At 39.5% G+C, this 16795-nt stretch overlaps 1 protein-coding gene across 2 annotated transcripts in view; it reads left to right on the forward strand.

Annotated features, from left to right (window-relative positions):
* Window positions 1-1361: 1361 nt before the first annotated feature.
* Window positions 1362-16795, forward strand: part of LOC103131985 (reversion-inducing cysteine-rich protein with Kazal motifs-like) — a 48838-nt gene continuing 33404 nt past the window's right edge. For both annotated transcript variants that reach the window (XM_007543736.2, XM_007543735.2), the window contains exon 1: window positions 1362-1584. In XM_007543736.2, coding sequence (XP_007543798.1) covers window positions 1446-1584 — 139 coding nt within the window. In that variant the 5' untranslated portion in view covers window positions 1362-1445. The remainder of the gene's footprint in view (window positions 1585-16795) is intronic.

Below are 16795 nucleotides of genomic sequence, written 5' to 3' on the forward strand. Positions count from 1 at the left end.
TTCAGAAGCGGGCTGCATTTCAGTCAGTTTCAAAAGTAAACTTCAAAGCTGGACTACCGTAATTATTTACTATCATGAGGTACACAAAATAAAGTTAAAAACATGTAGATTATCCAAAATGCTGCAGCAAAAATTCTGATGAAAATTCAAAATGGAAAACATACATTTCCTATTTTAGCTTCCCCTCAAATTTAAATATTCTATGATAATTCTGAAGCAGAAAAAAACCTGGGCTTTAAACATGGAAGTCACAAATTTAGCTTTCTTTATATTGTTTTTAGAAACTTACCTCCTAAATTTAACTCAGTTTTGATGAAAATTCATTTGATATCCTGTTTCATGTAGAAGATGTTCACAATTATGGTTTAATGCTATTCTGGAGCCTTTGATAAACAGTACAAAAACTCTAGAAATCTCATTACTGGGTAACAATAGCCATTATACAGACGGAGCAGGAGCTTCTCAAATAATTTTCCCTTATCGATGAAGATGTCAGTGATGACCTGCAGATGATCTTGTCAGAAGATATGTATTCAACTACCTATGTTGCAGTTGATAATATTGACTATAGAACTGGATTTGTTTGTTGTGCAATGCAAAATGAATTGCCAGGGTTTTGCATTTCATAAGTAACATACCTGTAGCGGACAATAATTTTGCTTTGAATAAACAACTTTTCACTGATACTTTTGATGATCATTTTCATTTTTCAGAGTTGCTTAAAGTGATGAAAGGCATCTTGTTCAAATTCCTCCACTTCAATTTAATGAGCTATTTAATATTGATATTAATATCAATATTAAATTGGAGTTGATTGGAGTTAAATGACTGATTGTACGTTGAGTCATCATTCACACTGTTGGAACCCCAGCTTCAAAATAGAATTTAAAAAATCTTTAAAATGGATTTGCTTGTTATAATTATTGGTCATCATAAGTATAACCAGAATCAGGACGTTACTTTTTTCAGATCTAACACTTGATTGTGCTAAACTAACACTAATGAAGTAGTTATTTTTTGTTTTACATCATATCAGTGTTAATGTAACTTCTCTGACAAAGAGTTAAATATTTTACTATTTTGAAATGTTGGTTTGCCTCTGAGGAGTGTGTGGAACTATATAAATCCTGAAACGTGTTAAAAACAACTGGAAGTAGAGATAAAGACTGGACTTTATGCTGTGAAGCTTTTCTGAGTGGCCGTTTACTTCAGCTTGCAAGGATAAAATTTAAAACAAAGCAGAAGAACTCTTTATTTAGCATGGGGTGGAGGGCTGGGGGGATCACACCGATTATGCCAGTTTAGTTTCGAACCGGATCGTATTCGGATCCAGTTCTAATCTCCAGAAAGCGGCCACTTTTCCGTTCTGCGCATGCTCTGTTCGCTCCCTGTTTGTATAGAGGGCAGTGGAAATAAAGAGAGTTAACGGGGATCCATGAAGTGGCATGTTACAGCACCGCTCTTTTTTCTTGGCTCTTCTTCTTCACGATGTTCTTTGGGATTTTAATAAGATGCGTGTGTGTTTCCCGATAAGCAGCTTTCTCCTCGCCGTCAACTTTTACTGTCAGCTGCTGCGTGCTCAGGGTAAGTCTGCCCCTGATTTCGATCTGAAACTTCCCGAACTTCCCACTGGTTCTGTTTAGTCTTTTCTGGGTCTGCTTAGAGAAACATGATGGCTTCACTGCTTCGGACTGGTTTGTTAGTCCGAGCCAGTTTGGTTGGCTTTCCTTCAAAGCAAACCAAAACTCCGTTTGTGACCTTTCCGTTTCATGCCGCTGTGGGCCTTGGTGAGCTGTCCAGTTGTAGTTGGAATTTACTGCAAATCTTTTTTGATTTGAGTTTAAAGACGCTGAAGTTGGCATCTGATTCACAGCTTCGGATTCTGCGCTTCCGTATTTCTCTACCTTTAAAGAATATTTGGACTCTCGTCTCTCGTGGATTAATACACGTTATGATCTGGGGATCTATAATTAGGGCGATATTAACGGGGGCTTCCGTCTGTTTTCAGGAGCTCATCATAAACGTTGTATTGTAATAATCCAAACTTGAACAGAAATATTATCCAGCACAGATATTCTTAATTATATATATATATTTATTTATGGAGCCAGCCTTTATTCAGTTTGTGATTTGACAAAAATCTTAATTTACATTTAGAGTATTTGTTTGACCTTATCTAAATACACATTATAACTCCGGATGATCTTTGAAAAACAGCTTTCCTTCCAAAACTCTAAAAAACACAAAAACCTTTATTCTCATTTTGAAAGGTTTATCTAATTTAACCATTAACATGCGCCAAAATTATACATGTAACTCTTTTTGTGTTTTCACAAATAGAATGAGGGCTGGAGGAATCACAAACGGTGTCTTAAAGAGCTTGTAATCAGTGGAGAATTCACCAGAGGTTTTAATGTAGTCAGTATTACTGGGTTTTCCCAGAGCCGATTAAATGTTATTTGTGGAAAACGGTGAAATAGCTCTTTAAGTGACGTAGGGTTACGTTCCACTGCGTAGGCACCGCCCGCCACATTGTTTGGTACTTAGACTGGATAATTGGCAAAACAACTTTCGGGAAAAACGTGTCACCGTGTTTGTAACTTTTTATAGTTTGCAACTAGGATTGAAGTAAAGGCTCCTCTCTGCTCTCTATCAACGCTGCTGACAGTGTGTTTGTAGAGCTCAGACCATTATTAGGTCTGCATTCCGCTTCAGAGAAGCAACACTGAAGTTTGAAGGGAAAAAAAGGATAAAACAGTTCCAATAGAAGTCTGTGTTGCAGAGTGTGACTGCTTGGAGGTTAGATTAGATCCGGGGTCTCGGTAAAAACAGTCCGGAAACGCGATTAAATTGAAAAACGGACAGGAAGTTACCATTCGACCCGCAGCATTAATAAAGGGCCATTTCGCAACTTCTTAAAGAACCACAACTGCATTTGAGAATTTCTGAATCAAACTCTAAATGAAATTCTCAGCAATTTTTTCTAATGCATTTTATGTCAAAACAAGAAATTTAATCTGAAGAAATCTAAGAGTTGCTAAATCATAACATGAACCACATTTCAGAGGCTGTCATAAGTGAAACCTAAGAACAGATAAAAAAAAGAGGCTTATGTCCAGAATTAAAGTTTTAGATTGAAACATTCGACACATGATCTTTGACAAATGTTATGTCTGTTAGGGATTGTAAAAGATGTCAGTCAATTGACTTGCAACAATCTTTTATTTTGATAAAAAATGGTCATGTTACTGTCATAACTGTCATCACTAAAACAGTGATAGAGAACATTTTGTCTTGAAATTAACAGACATTAAGTTTGCATTCTTTTCAAACACTGAAGTTAAATCCTGAAATTAAGATATTATTCATGGAATCTTTACCTTATTGAGCATGTGCTCACTAGATATGGGCCACCAGATGTTTATATTATAATAATCTTATATGTAAAAAGTTTCTCTATGTAAATGTTCAGTAGCAGGTGTGAGCAGACCAGGGGCAGGTCTGGAGGAGATGGGAGCCCTGAGGCCCACCACAGGCACAGCAGGAAACTTTAAAAATGTAATCAAATTGCAGCTAACCTTTTAAAACATGGGTATTACTTGATACTGGTCATTTTCTTACTTGGAAGCACATTTTCACTATTTGGTTGTTTGTAAATTATTTCTCCTAATCCTCAGACAGCTTGTTGAACCAAGTGCTGAACCCCCAGTGTGGTTTGGGTAAGTTTCTTTCAAATGATCAGCAGAAATTCTCAGAAGCTCAACATGTTGTAGGAAAAAGAACGCTGGTTTTTCAAAAATAATTTTTTTTTTAAGGAAAAGAACTGGAGCCCATAAATTCAGTGAAATCTAGGTTTTGAAGTCAGAAAGCAAAGAGAATAGCTTTTTGGGGTACTAATGAATTCATTAGGGGTGCTAACTAAGTAATCCAAACAGATGTGCCTACCAAGAAGGCAGTAAAACAACAGCTGTTGATTTGGTTTTCACTTGTTGGTAGAGTCAGTCTGGAGTTGCTCAGTTGTTCTCTATTGTTGGATTTTTGACCCATTTTTGTTTGTCCAGGCGTCTCTTCAGGAGACGTCCAGCTACTGACAGCTTCCTTAGTGTTCCACAGCCTCTCTCACTGACGTTCTTACCCAGCAGGGCTGTGCAGTGTTAAAAACTGCTCTAACGCTGGTCGGGCGGTCTTTGAAGTTCAGTGCACATGGGCGCAGGATGTGGATTTGCTCTGATTAAGTATCACTTTGTTCAGCCTGTGTTTTTTTCTCCCTCACACATCTGTCCCAGACATGAAAGAAGCAAAACTCTTAGATCTTCATTTGTGCTGCATATTGTCTCCAAGAGCCTTTTTATTACTCATAAAGAAGCAAAAACATATATTTTCTCTAGATCTTTTAAACATCCTCCATAAGAAAATGTGAGCACTTCTTTTTTCTTTAGGAAGTAGAAGGATATTCTCCCATTTTCCCTCCATTTTATACTGAAATTCCACACATTTTGTCTATGAAGTACTTGCGTAGAGCGTTTTGTTTTTAGTTTCTTTCATGGTTCAGTCGGCTTCTTGAGGCTAGCCGGGAGAGAATGCATCTGGAACCTATTTGGCTGTGCAGAGCAGAAGGGGATGAGGAGGGAGGGAGCAGCAGCTCTTGGCTCTCCATGTCCACTGTGAGCAGACGGGCCCAGAGTCCCACAAACCTAATTATAGTGTGGTGAGCACAAGATTAAAGTGTGGGATACACAGCTGAGGGTTTGTGCCGCAGCTGGGTGGGGCAAATCTTGAACTCAGTAGCAGTCAAATTCCAAAATTTAGTTTTCTTAAATATTTCACAATAACAGCATAATATTTTAATATTCACATTAATGTCTTTCACAAGTAGACCCAAAAATATCATGCATCTAAATGTCATATGAGTAGAAGTAATTTGTTTCATCCTGAAAGGCTGAATTTCATTGTTCCATTGGCACTTTGATCGATGTGCTGTTTCTTAGAGATCAGCCACATTCAATCAGAAGTCTCCTCATAGCACAGCCTCACATTAGGAAGAAAACATTTCCAGTGGAACTGGAACGCAGCAGTTGGTTAAAAATGTAGTTATCATCTATAAATGTATGACTATCCCAAGATATTTGTAAGCTTGACCTCTCTAAATGGCTTGACCTTTGATTAAAGTGACTTTGTGCCTCCTAAAATCAATTGTCTCTTTTGTTTAGTTTGAGGAAAGAGTCCTTGCTCCATTGAACAAAATCATCAATAACCTGCACATGCTACTTTTATTTCCCTTAAGCAGGCCGACAATAACAGAATCACCTGCTTACCTTAATGATAAATCAGTAATCACACACATCATCCCATAAAGAGGCTGTTCTGCACCCACTGTCAGGCTTCCTGATCCTATGAACAACTTCTCTGCACAGGTTCATTAACACCTTCAGATCAGGATAACTGGAAGGTTTCCAAAAGGCTTTCATTCTGCCGAGTGACTGAAACTGAGAGTGAAGTTTTAGGCCAACACTGTTCTGACAAGGGGAGCAATAATCCTCCTGGGCAGTGATAGTTTGCAGTCAGTGTTCCTGTGTTCTCCTGTGTGTGTCCCCATCTCCAGCCATTGACAAAAACAATCAAACAATAAACTTCAAATGTCACATCTCTCTGTTTTAACACAAACCTCGACAGCTGGAAGCACTGATAGGCCCAACACACAAGCCTCAACACAATGTGGACATCACTGTATATGTCCATGCTGCATATTGTAAGGATACACTGTCCATTATTGTTCAAAATGAAATGAAGCATTGTTTCCTACAGCCAATATTAGACTCAAACACTTTCGTTCAAAGTTCCAGGTTGCCATAAATGCCACAAAATTAATGTCATGACAAACTTTAGGCTCAAAGACACATCTAAACTGTTCTTGCAGTTAATATTCTGAGACTTTACCTTAAAAGTAAAATAAACAGAACTGGCATAAAACCCTGTTGGCTTATTGTCACTGACTGACTCAACATGAGCGGGAATTGACCAGTTCAGGAGAACATTGAATGAATCAATGCATGTGCTGTTACACATTAACTATGTTGATTACATACAGGAAACACCAGAATGTTGCGCTGAACAACTGAAATAATTAGACGTCATCCCAGTGAAATAGTTTTCCATTCTTCTAAACAGAGGTCTACTTTACATGAAGCCTTCATATTTAAATGAAATATAAAATTATTTTCACAGTAACTGGGCACCTTGCAGTCAAAGTCCCAGTATTGTGGATCGATCAGTCAGTGAAGTGACTATGCTGACATCTGTCCTCAGCCATGTGAGAGGGAGCCAGTGAAATCATGTGAGCTCTTCTAGCCCATAAATTATAGCTTGTTCCAAGTATTTTAATAAAGTTTATCCATTTTAACATCAGCTTTGAAAGATAGCACTGTGAAATCGGTTTTGTGTTTTTCTATAGTTAGATTTAAATAGTTGCCATTTTTAAATTGGATGTTATTTCGTATCTTTGTGGTTGTAAAGTTTTTAACAAGGCATCTCAATGTGCCTTGGAATAATCCTAAAATATGCATATTCCAGCATCTTTTTTGTCTAAACAAACTTGACCAATTTAATATTGCCTGAGGCATAATGATCAAGTTGGACCACGCTTTCATTGAATCAGGCTTATCCTTTTCCTTGGTTTCAAAATTTGGCCTAGCAACACTGAGAGAGAGGAGTTCCCTTCAGGAGATTAAACTGTTGTCTAAACTGATCGGAGAAATCCAAAAATCAGATACATTCCTGTACATCAGCCAGGTACAGCGGATAGCCTCTTCTGTTTTACAAGATGTTTTTACCACCTTCACAGGGAGTTTCAACTTCCGCCCTTTGCTCAGTTGTTTTTGGTCTCTAAATGGAGGGCAAGATGCTTTAAAAACAGTTTTGTTCCTACTGCTGTTATTTAAACTAACAAACTGAAGTGACATCAATGATCTGAGTGTCGTAAAATTCTTACCTCAACATGTTATTTATTTATATTAGTTACATTTTTAAGTTTTTACTCTCCCCTTCTGTGTCCTACTTTGTTGTCCTACTTTGTTTTGAATATGATTTGTGGTACATCGAACATATTATCTGATGAGATTATGCTATGTGTTACTTTTTACAGTGTGCGTGGATGAATATGCATGCTACCACTGCAAACTAAATCTACCTTTAGGTATAAATAAACTAACCTAACCTAATTTGAATAGCATGTCAGTAAGATGGCATTTCAGAGTGATTTGAATGTTAAAAATGTAAAATAATAACTAGTTATGAAACAAGTAACTAACAATACTTTTTGTCAAATGCCATCATCAAATATGTTGATCAATATTCCAGTTATTATGTCCAGTTTTTAGCCTTGGAACTTTAAAGAAACTCAGTGTTTCAGCTGTTTTACAGTTTTCTGGAAGTTTGTTCCAGATTTGTGGTGCATAGAAGCTGAATGCTGCATCTCCTCGTTTGGTTCTGGTTCTGGGGATGCAGAGCAGAACCAGAACCAGAAGACCTGAGAGGTCTGGAAGGTTGATACATGTATGTATTGTGTTGCTGAGCTGTTAAGTAATTTATAAACTAACAACAGTATTTTAAAGTCTATTCTCTGAGCTACAGTGGAAGGACTTCAGAATTGGGGTGAATTGAGCGCCACCTTCCTGGTTTACCACTCAGGTCTTCTGATTCTGGTCTTCAGTTTCTATAAAGTCTTTGCACTTGCATGCTTTGTTTGTTCTTCTAAAACATGCTGGTTATTATTACAAACATTTCTACTTTGGCCTCATCTGTTCCAGAAAGCTTCCTGCACATCTATGGTGTGCAGAGCTGTTCTGTAAGAACCAATCTCTGTAAAAACAGAGAGAGATTTGCTTCTGGCAGCGCTTTCAAACAAGTCAGATTTCATTAGACTTCTTGTTGTGACAAGAGCTTTAATATTAAACATGCAAAAGTGAGGTTTGTGGGGGAGGGGGGGTTGTTGGTTGTCGGAGCATTGCCAGAGAATTAACAGTTTGCACTAATGGAAAAAATGACCACTTAAAATCTTTCCCACCATGAATAATCATTCTCTCTGCAGAATTGAGAACTTCTTTTTTTTTTGGTAATGGTAACATAACCCTTCCTGAATTGATAGAAAATAGCTTCTCAAACACATCTGCAAAACAGCAAACTGCTAAAAATCTTCAATCCTAATAAATCAGTCAACTTATCTAGTAAGCTGCACTGATCTGCTTTCTGTCCCAAATCCTGTGGAAGCAGTATTCCTGTAGAGTACTCCTTACACACCTTCTCCATCTTTTCTGTTTTTCAGTTCAGATTTGATTATTTATATAGTTCAGGTACAAAACAATTGTTTACTCAAGGGACATTACAAGACACAGAAATCAACTAGTATAAAGAATACAGAGTCAGTTCAATTGAATAATATAGGCACTCGGCAGATTCAAATTCAGCTGCATAAATTCGAGTCTGATCATAGTTTTATGGCACTTCATTTAAGTTCAGTTTCTTATGTCAATTAGTAATTTTTTTCTTGCTGATTGTATTGAGTTGTTAACTTACTTAATATACATTATGTGAATCTGGAAGAGGAAACCTCCAGCAGGGCCTGGCTCAGAATGAGAGCCCTTCTGCCATGATGTCTAAAAAACCTCAGCAGTGCTGGTCCAGGAGTTCCCTTTCTGTTCCAGAGAATAGTCAATAGAAGCAGTAGCTCCTTTGGCAGCTTCATCTAGAAGAGAAATACAACTTAGTCCCTTAATGTCTAACACTAATGTCTAATTACCTTGCCACTCCCTCAAGCAGCTCTTTTAAGTGACGCGCAGAGGGACCCGACACTTCCTGAAGCAACTGGTTATCTGATATCAGCTTCCTGGAAACTCCTGCACTGCCTGCGGGATCGCGACGTGGCGTCACGTCCATAGTACTCTGACATGCATGTAAGTGTTGTTGAGGTAGTAATACTGAGCTCTCAGAAATAAACATTTCTGTATTTCTGCGTCTTTGATGAGTGATAAATATTTTTGATGTAGCAAACGGGAACAGGTACATTCTTGGTGTGCCACACGGCGCCCTTTTACTTTCTGCTGGACTCTTGCCATGGACTGAAGAGCACATGGTCACTTCATATGTCCATCCACTTGAGAAACACCAGGTTGTCTCTCCTCAATTACTGTAATTATTTCCTCAGAGAAAAGAATGGGAAATTTTTGTTTGGCATTGTACCACAACCAATGTTTCTGGCACTAAGCTTGTGGAAGAGTGTGTTACTTAAGTAAAACCTGCCTGCCTATAGTGTTTACCCCTCCACCAAGCGATGGAAGCAGACTCATCACTGCAGAGTAGCCTTTTGTGGAGACACTCTTAGCAGCATAGGTGTGTCCTGTGAAGGAGTCAGCCAGCACAGAAAGTTTGTACCTGCACTTTGTCAGCAGTTCCAAAGTGCAGGTACTTCTTTGTCTTTTTGGCATGCTTCATTCTATGACGAGGTTTGGATGCCACCATCTGTTCATCGATAGACAGAACTGGACTCAACTGGAAGTGGGCCTGGCAGCCAGTCACCATGTGTACATGGGCCTCTCATAGTCTGCTGTTTGTCTTTCTCCCATTATCATAATAATAACATAATAACAATCTTTATTGTCATTATAGAACCATGCAATAAGTTACATGGATTATAACGAAATAGGTGAAAAAATAGTACTAAAAGTTATTTAATGCTACCGGGTATAAACTGTTCTTCAGTCTGTTTGTTCTTCCTTTAATGCTACTGTATCTGCAGCCGGATGGCAGCAGTTGGAACAAATTGTGACCGGGGTGTGAGGAGTCTTAAAATATTCTTGGCTTTCCTGAGGCAGCAGAACCTGTGGACCTGTGCATCCTCATCTTCCTCAGAGTTGCTGAGGTATGGTGGCTACTACATGGCTTATGTCATCAAACTGGGGAGGGCTGTTACACACACTCACAAGACGAATGAAAATTATGATGCATTGCTGTTGTCAATGAAAGAACGAACTAAAGAACTGGAACAGCCAGAGCGGACCATGAAGTTGTGGTGTTAGAAGTGGGCCAGCTGGCCTGGCTGGCATGCTGTGGCTTATTGTCTTGTTCCTTTTTGTTGTTTTTTGTACTGCAGAATATGGACAGATGTGTGTGGGGCTTTTCCTTTTCTTTTGGTCAGCATGTCTTCAGATCTAATAAGGTCTGGATGAGGTACAGATGAAGGCGGTCCTGCTTGGGATGTAGTAGAGCACAGGTCTTCAGCCCTGGTCCTCAGGACCCACCATCTTGCATGTTCTACATGTTCACCCTCCAGCCCAGCTGATTCATTACATCCTCAGCATGCCTCCAATGGCTGCAGAAGCCTGTTAATCACCCAGTCATTTAAACCAGGTATCCAGCAGCAGGAAACAAACATGCAGGACAGCGGGTCCAGAGGACCAGGGTTAGGGACCCTAGCCCTATCCCTAACCCCGGAATTACCAGCCTAGCTAGGTAATGCCTAGTAGTGTGTCCTGATCTTCCTCTGGGTCTCACGTTCCTGAACAACCTCACTGGGGAGGTTCAGAAAGCGTCCCAACTAGACGCTCAGCCACCTCAACAGGCTCCTCTTCATGTGGGGCAGCAGCGCGCCAACACTTTAGTTTTTTTTAAGTTATTATTTGGTAATAAGTTTAAACATCAGTTTCAACATCTCAGTTTCAATTCAGTCCTCAAAAATAAGAATTTATCATGACAGCAAAAATTTTCCAGTAGATGTCCTATTGGAAAATTTTTGCAAAACCTGAGAAATTAAAAATAACCAAAAACTTTAAAAACTTCATAGAAAGATGCGTTTCATTGTTTGCTGTTTGTGTTACTAAATATAAAACATCCTGTCAGTTCATGCTGATCGGGTCTGTTGGGCAGGAATCCCAGTCACATCTGATTATGAGCTCAACCCAATTCCTCTGACTGCCGTGCTCTTTTCAGGGACCAGACCTAGAAGTGACTGAAGGAAACTGCCTATAAAACCTGAATTTCTTACATGACATTTTACAAAGTTGATCTTTATGCCAAATGTCACTTGATCAGTACCCAGGAAATGACCTCTGACCTCCTTGCATTAAACACTACCCACAGTGTTTGCAGTTGTTGAGAAGAATGCAGGGGTTTGGTAACAGCCTCTGTGCTCTTTGTATACGTCACAGTTTTTATTTAATCAACATGTCATTCCTCAACTCTCTCTTAACGTCAGCACTGCAGACTAAGACTAATCTGATTGGAATTTCTAAGGTAGACTAAGAGCTAAAGATTGATCTGCTCACATGCAATCTATAGTGTTGCAGAAAAAGGGCTTTGTACCTCAATGGGTTAATCAGATGTTGTTTTCTTTCCAACAACATCTTTACGGTGGATGATGTCATCACTGAAATATCTTTTTTTGTAACGCCCATTACCAGCGTAGCTTGAGTGATGTGTTGGAGATGTTTTTGAGCCACATGCTTACAACTCGCAACTTATTGTCCAAGACCAAAATAAAACACATGAAAAGCCAATAAAGCCCAGTATAATAACCAGCTCTAGGTTTTCCCTTGAAACAGCTCAGCTAGACAGGCATTAGCTGTTGTTATGCCTGATGTTGGTTTTAGAAATAAAGTAAAATTTAACATTTTATGACATTTAAATTAATTTCAAACTCTGATTATGGCTAGTATAAGTGCACAATAGGCTGTATATCTCATATGATTTAACATTAATAATAATAATGAAAACTTAATTGTGAACGTGTGGGGCTTTCATTTTGTGTGGTGGTGTGCCACCATCAATAACACTTGCTCAGAGCACATAACATTAAATTAGATTGAATAGATCGGCCCTTATGGATCAGGCACATTGTCACCAGTAGCTGATCTGGAATCTTTTTCAATATCGGGATGGATACAGACATTAATATCCAATCAGAGTATCTTTAGTAAAAAACAAAAAAAAAAAAAAAAAAAGAGTCCCTCATCATCCATCTCTGTCATGATGGGATTAATTCTTTGAACCCACATGCGCAGAACACAACTCCAGAGACAGGTAAATGTTAAGGTGGTTTATTATAATACAAAGTGCAGACAAATATGTACAGATTTCTGGAACCGGTGCTCGTTTCGGTGGTGCAGGATCTCTGGATTCAAAGGGGAACAAGTAAGATGAGTTCAGGGTTCGTGGGAATTTACAGTCTTGCATTTACTATTGGTCTTACTTACAGGTGGGTGAACTGAGCTGGGGGAAAGGGCCACTGTGGGTCCGGGGCTGGTGGTGTGGAGAGAGCAAAGGCTATGTTGGAGGGCGGAGAGGTGAGTGGAGGAGCTTGATCTTCTGAGGTCCAGGAGGGAGCTGCCAACTGGAAGGTTGAAGTAGGTTTGTTACGGTGAGGAGGTTCTGGAAACTCGGGCCACCAATGGGTAATCTCCACGGGGTCTCGAGGGTTCTGATCAGGCTGCCAATAATCCTGGCAGTTCGGATAATCCAAGGCTTCACGGAGGAATAACCTAAGAAGAGGCAACACAGAAAAGATTACACAGGAGGCAGGCAGGTCGGAGGTGAGCTAACTAATGATATGTACCATTACTGGCTAACACTAGAGTGTCGGCTGCTCCCTCCTGATATACTCCTCCAAACGAAGGTAGGTGGTGACAGGTGTGCAGGTAGGCAGCCGCAGGTCCAAGCCCTCCAGAGAGGCCCCAGGATGCCCCCTGGTGGAGAAACTGGAAAAAACCCAACCAGCCATCCCCAGATCCTAACAATCTCTGGACGATGCTTTGCTTCATCCAGAGAGTCTGGGTTCTCTGCTGTTGAGAAACAGTTGCTTCCTGGAGATTTAATATTTTTAACAATTGCTAACTTTCGTCTGTGACCTTATAGTCTTTATTTTGTCAGCATTGGTAAATGTTTTAAAAATACATAAACCCAGTAAAACTAACATATATTTTAATGGGCTACATCATCAACAAATGGGTGTATGGACAATAGGAAACGTTCTTTACCACATCTTTTATGCTTTTGTAATCAAAAGTATATTCCTCAATAAGAAAATCTAATCTAAGAAAATGTTAGTAAAATTAGGAAGTTTTCTTCAGGTTATATGATAAAGTAAGCTGTTATTGCCTGCCTATGACCAATGTGTTGTCTATGCTCCATCTATGTGTATATATGGATGTATTCATAAACCGTGTGTGTGTGAGAGAGAGAGATAAGTTTGTGGATGTTACATTGTGCTCAGTGAATGGTGATCTGGTCCAGCATTAAACTGTGTCACCCTGTCTTTGACACTGACTTTGACATCTTAAAATGGTGCCTATAAAGTATTTGTAGCCATCTTAAAAGACTATTTTTTTCTACCTTAGCAGAGGGCAAAGCTTAGCTAGGGGGCAAAGTTTTGAGGGCAAGTCAACCATGAATTCCTCATGAGAACATAATGTCCTCCAGTCAAATGTGATGCCCTCTTTGCAGAAGCTTTGCAGCAAACAGGGTCATTACTAGGCAATAATCTCGAACACTGGCAATGTTCAAGTCAAAGTCTACAGCTCATTTCGATGTATATGCTAGATTTGACATCGAGGAAGATGTGCAGAGATAAATGTTTTCAAACCTCAACAAACTAAAGCAGTATTGTAAAGAAAAGTGGGTCAGTGAGGTAAGACCTCCGCAGTACTGGTTCTGTTGGACCTCAGTGTTGATCATGACATTTTACTGAAATGACTGGAGTTGGGTCAGACTCTCTGGTCCAATACTCAGTTGGTTTGAATCTTGCATAAAAAACAGGGATTTCTTTGTTTCAATAGGAAACTTCTCATCAGACCTTGTCCTGTTAAGCGACGGGGCCTGGATAATACCTGTGTTAAACGGACGGCGGAGTTCGGCGACGACAGGCGCTTAAATTCCGTAACAAAAGTAACAGAAAACCCAGTAAATTCTAGATTCTAACAGGTAAAAATAGTGCACAAAAATCCGTGTAGGACGGCGAAGTCCTAGCGCAAAAATTCGCGTGATAGGTGGACGGAGCCTGGTGCTGCAAGGTTGGAGACCTTGCCCTGTTAGGCGACGGGGCCTGGATAATACCCGTGTTAAACGGACGGCGAAGTCTGCCAAAGACAGGCGCTTAAATTCCATAACAAACGCATGTTTTTATCTTAAATCTTTTTCTTTTTTCCTTCTTTTTCCTTCTTTTTTCCAAAATCTCTTTCTCTTTCTTACTGTTTATTCAATGTCACATGCTGTTTTTATTTTGTTTTTTAATTATGTAAAGCACCTTGAAATGCCTTGCTGCTGAAATGTGCTGTTACGGCCCAAGGCCTTTTCCTCTGGGTCTCTAACATCCATGTTTTGGACTCTTAATTGGTGCTGATTGGAAGTGGAGGCAGCTGGCCAGTGTCTCCAGATGACTTCAGATCCACCTTAAGATGCATCACTTTCTCTGACTAAGCAGCTCATTCTTTCTGTCCCCCTGCCACTCTCTCCCCTTTCTCCCTTTCTTCCCCAACCAGTTATGATTTTTGTTAAATAAATTCCCTTTTAAGTTATCTCTTGCATTGCTTCCCTTTCATTTGTTATGGTTTAAGAGCCAGACCATAACAAAGCTATACAAATAAAATTTGATTGATTGATAAAAGTGGACAGAAGTCCCATGTAGGGTACCCCAAAGTTCAACCCTAGGACCCCTCTAATTCAATATATATTTGAATGAAATATTTGACAGCCATTTGTCATTCTGACGGATTACAATTCAAACACCTAGATACTTAGTGCAGATGCGCAGATATTTTCATCTTTAAACAGAAAACAGTTCAGAGGTAACTAAATCAATCAACATCTTATTTAAGTATTACAACTGATCTGAACCTAATGCATCTCGCTGTGGAGAAACTTATCTGTATTCATCTGCTTGATGTATGATGGCATGATATGGATTCTCCCCTTCTGGGGGAGGGTCAAGGGTGAACTTAAACAAGTGTACAAACGTACACTACTGCATCAAGGCTGAATTCATTGTAATGATAAGTCTGGGCTGACAGAACGAGGGGAGAAGATTGTGTATGATTTGGGGGTGGGGTTGAACTTGTTAGGTCAGGCTTGGAACCCGTTCATAACTGCTTGCTGTTCTATTATCTTATTGTTGACAATAAATATATATTTTTGAAGAGGAGTTTGATGTTGTGGGATTATTCTTGGAACTTTGAGCTTCAATCTTTAGTGAAGCTACTTTAATGGGCTATAGAAGAAATCAGAGCAAGGTTCTAATAATATGTTAGATTCAATCATTAAGGTGGGCCACTGACACATGTCACATAATACAATACCTTGTTGATATCGCTGGTTGAACACAGAAAAACCTTCACAAAGGTTAAATATGATCTAATGCAGAACAATACTGTAACTAATATTAGTACTTTTAATAACAGCATTTAACATGCTGAACACAACTCTACAAAGCAAGCTGCAAGGGAATAAGAAAGAGAGAGAAAGATGCTTAAATGTCACCCAATGAAATACACTCCTGATCAAAATCTTAAGACCAGTCACAAAATTGCAAGAATTTGCATTTTGCACTATTAGATCTTAAGAAGGTTCTAAGTAGAGCTTCACAATGTTAAAAGAAGAAATCAGCGTAAGAGACAAAAACTTTTGAGCGGGGAATTAATTGAAAACTGCATTTACACTCAAACATGATTTTTTTCAGCTGATCAAAAGTTTAAGACCAGGGTTTACCCCAGTGTATTATAAGCCTGGTGGCCCGCTATGCTTTACTAGCCCCGCCGCCAGGCTAAGCGATGCTTGTTTACGTTTCTAGGGAAAGAAAAGAAAAAAAAATCGTTTTTTTTTTTCTTTCTTTTTTTCTAAAGCCGGGCTGCAAGCGTCACTTTTGCTCCTAGAATTTCACTAGCAGAGCAGATTAATTCCTAAAGGATAGGTATAATAGATATGTTTATAGTTGCATTTAAAGCCGACAGCGTGCGGACCAATCACACCGCTGGCGCCTCTGCGCTTTGCCTCCCGCTGCTTTACCTCAGCGTAGATCGCGCGTGCCTTCTTTCACTCAAACTGGACACAGGCTGACCTGTATGGATATTTACATCAACCTACTGCGAGGAATTATGATCCTTTGGAGAACTCTAGGTAAGAGTTTAAAGCCCGCCGTTAGCTCTGGTTGCGCAGCTCAATGTGAACCGCAGGAATAACTTGTAGCGAATTCAGAGGTGCGTTGTGGAGTGGTGAGAATGATTTATCTTTGTGAATGAACAATTATATGCGGAGTTTACATCTCAACACGCTGCCCAGCGTGTGGCTCTGTGTCTGTCTTCCCTGTAAAGTTTATGTCTGTGGTCCCGGTTGGCCGGAGAGTTTGTGGATAACAAGCAGCGCTAACCTGATCATGCATGTTCAGCCTGTTGAGGAGCTTTAACGCTCTCCTCGGAGTCACGCATCACGCTGATTTTATATTATTTTATTATTATTTTTAGTATTATTTTTCCGTTACACGATGCATCAAACCATATCAAATGCGTCATCTACTTAAACTCGTCCCATAAACTCGACCAACCAGAATAGTTTCTGTGATACTTATTAAAACTCAACAGACACGAAATGAAAGAGCTACTAAAGCCACATTAGCAGCATTGAATTAAATCTCCCGTTTGTTGCGCATTTCTGCGTAGTGCAGCAGATTACCTCATCATGCGGGCCGGTCCAAGGCTGTATGAGGCCTTGAGCAGAATCTGACTTAGGGGCCCCTTTGGTTGCTAAAAATATCAGCACCTCT

This window comes from Poecilia formosa, unplaced genomic scaffold (genome assembly GCF_000485575.1).
Source record: "Poecilia formosa unplaced genomic scaffold, Poecilia_formosa-5.1.2 Scaffold892, whole genome shotgun sequence".
In the NCBI taxonomy this organism is placed as follows: domain Eukaryota; kingdom Metazoa; phylum Chordata; class Actinopteri; order Cyprinodontiformes; family Poeciliidae; genus Poecilia; species Poecilia formosa.